The 2071-nt window shown below is 61.5% G+C and overlaps 1 protein-coding gene across 1 annotated transcript; it reads left to right on the top strand.

Annotated features, from left to right (window-relative positions):
* Nucleotides 1–309: 309 nt before the first annotated feature.
* Nucleotides 310–1767, top strand: DQ04_16571000 (hypothetical protein; the record flags this gene model as incomplete). The annotated part of the gene is made up of 1 exon (XM_009317483.1): nt 310–1767. One exon carries the CDS (start codon nt 310–312, stop codon nt 1765–1767), a length of 1458 nt encoding a protein of 485 aa, XP_009315758.1.
* Nucleotides 1768–2071: the final 304 nt, after the last annotated feature.

Below are 2071 nucleotides of genomic sequence, written 5' to 3'. Positions count from 1 at the left end.
ACACACACACACATACACACACCGGGACATGAGCGCCAGCAGTACGACTGCACACACGTGCGCTGCTGCTGCCTCGTTGTTCCCTCTTTGTTTTGAGCCTTGTTTGCTTGGACTCCAGCGGAGTGTGTGTGTCTCTTTCGCTGTCCACTTCTCTTTTCTCTAATGGGTTTCTTTTTATCATGGTTGATGCCGCCTGTGTTGTGCCTGCTGCTCCCTTCCGCTCCGTGTGTGTGTGTTGGGGCTGTCTGCTGTGCAGCGTCTCTCTTCTATCCTCCCTGCAGACCCCAGCTGTTGAAGCGATATTGAATCATGGTGACGGTGCGCCGCGTTGTGTGGGTGTTGGCCGCTGCTCTGTGCTGCACGGCCTTGTGCGTGACGGCTTCTGCGCCGGCGAGGGCGGCACCACTGAGCAAGGAGGAAGCTGCAATGGCCAAGAAGAGTGCCAAGGAGCTTGTTGCGGAGGCTCTGGAGAAGGCGGAGGCTGCGGCTTCGGCTGCCGAGGATGTCGTGCAGAGTACCCTCGATGTTTCTGGAGCCGCCACGAAGGAGGCGAGGACATCTGTGGGAGGGGCGGGGCGCAGTGCGTGGGCAACGAGGGCCGGCAGGGTTGAAAGTGCCGCAGATGCCGCGATGAATGCAAGGGAGGAGGCTGCACCGGCGTGGTGGACTGCAATCAGGGGCGTTGTGAAGGCAAAGGGCGCGCTGCAGACGGCCACGGAGGCGCGTGTGGCCGCTGCGATGGCGGAGGCGAAGGCTTTGCTGGGGGAGAGGGGCGCGGAGGACGATGCGTGGAACGCCAGGGACGCGGCGGAGCAGGCGGTTGCGGCAGCAGCGAAGGCCCTGCAGGCAGTGACGATGGCGAACGAGGCAGCGTGGGAGGCGAAGAAGACGTCGGAGCACGTCATGCATACCGCGTGGTTTTCGAACCCCCCCACCCAAGGGCGACGGCAGGTCGACCTGGTCGCAACGAAGATGGCTGATGGTGTGGAGGCGCAAGTTGAGGCTGCAAAGGTTATCGCCAAGGAGGCGCAGGAGCACGCGCGTCGCGTGAGCGACCGCCAAACAAGGCAGCGGCCTTCACGTCGGGGGCGGAGAGGGGCGGCTGATGCCTTCGCCGTGGCCAAGGAGGCGGCGGAGGAGGCCACCAAAATCGCGGACGAGCTCATTGCTCTCGTGGCGAAGGCTGAGAAGTACGCGAAAAGCGCTGGCGACGTGGCGAAGACAATCATGACGGAGGAGCAGACAAACCCCGCAACGAAGAGCGAGGCAACCGCGGACAGCGCCAGGGTTGCGATGAATAAGGCCGACGATGAGGAGGTGGTGGCCAAGCAGGCAATCGTGAGGGCCATGGCAGCAGCGGTGAAAGCGAAGTTGGCTGCGGCGAAAGCGGAGAGGATGTCCGATGCGGAAACCCAGGATGCGGTGGACAGGGCCGTGGTTGCAGCCGATCAATCCGTTGGCGCTGCGAAGTTGGCGTTTATGGCCGGGCTGGACGCGTGGACTGCGGGGAACCGCGCCCTGGTGGCCGCGAGGTACTCGGATTCCACGTACCTGGAAAGGTTTGTGAGCGGTATGGTTGCCTCAAGGATGGCGGCCACCGCAGTCTCCTCAGCGGCGACAGCAACGAATACCGCTAAGACGGTGAGTACAGATGCCGATGCTATTAAGCTGCTTGTGAAGGGTGACTATAGCAGAAATTCTTTGCGGGGGCGTGCAAAACTGATGCTGCTGCTGCTGCTGCTGCTGGCCTGTGTGGCCGTGTGGTGAGACCTGCGTGTGTGTCTGTGTGTGCGTGGGGCGGTGGTGCTCCGACCGTAATTCTGCTGAGCCCCGAGGACTGCACGCCTGATTGTTAAGATTCTTTTGTTTTCGTTTCTTGCTGCCCCGTTGTGGGCGTAACGCCGACCCACTTGCCCTGACGACGCGCACTGTGCACTGCACTTTGGGAGGGGGAGGCGTGTTTTCTTTTTTCTTTTCTTGCTTGGGCTTTGCTTTGCGCGCTGCTGTGCGCCGCCCACTAACTGTCTCTCCTGCTGGGGATTCTCTTTTCATCATTCTCTCTCTGTGTGTG

The sequence above is a fragment of the Trypanosoma grayi genome (assembly GCF_000691245.1).
Source record: "Trypanosoma grayi strain ANR4 Tgr_1657_V1, whole genome shotgun sequence".
Taxonomy (NCBI): domain Eukaryota; phylum Euglenozoa; class Kinetoplastea; order Trypanosomatida; family Trypanosomatidae; genus Trypanosoma; species Trypanosoma grayi.
This window is presented reverse-complemented; position numbering and strand designations above follow the sequence as displayed.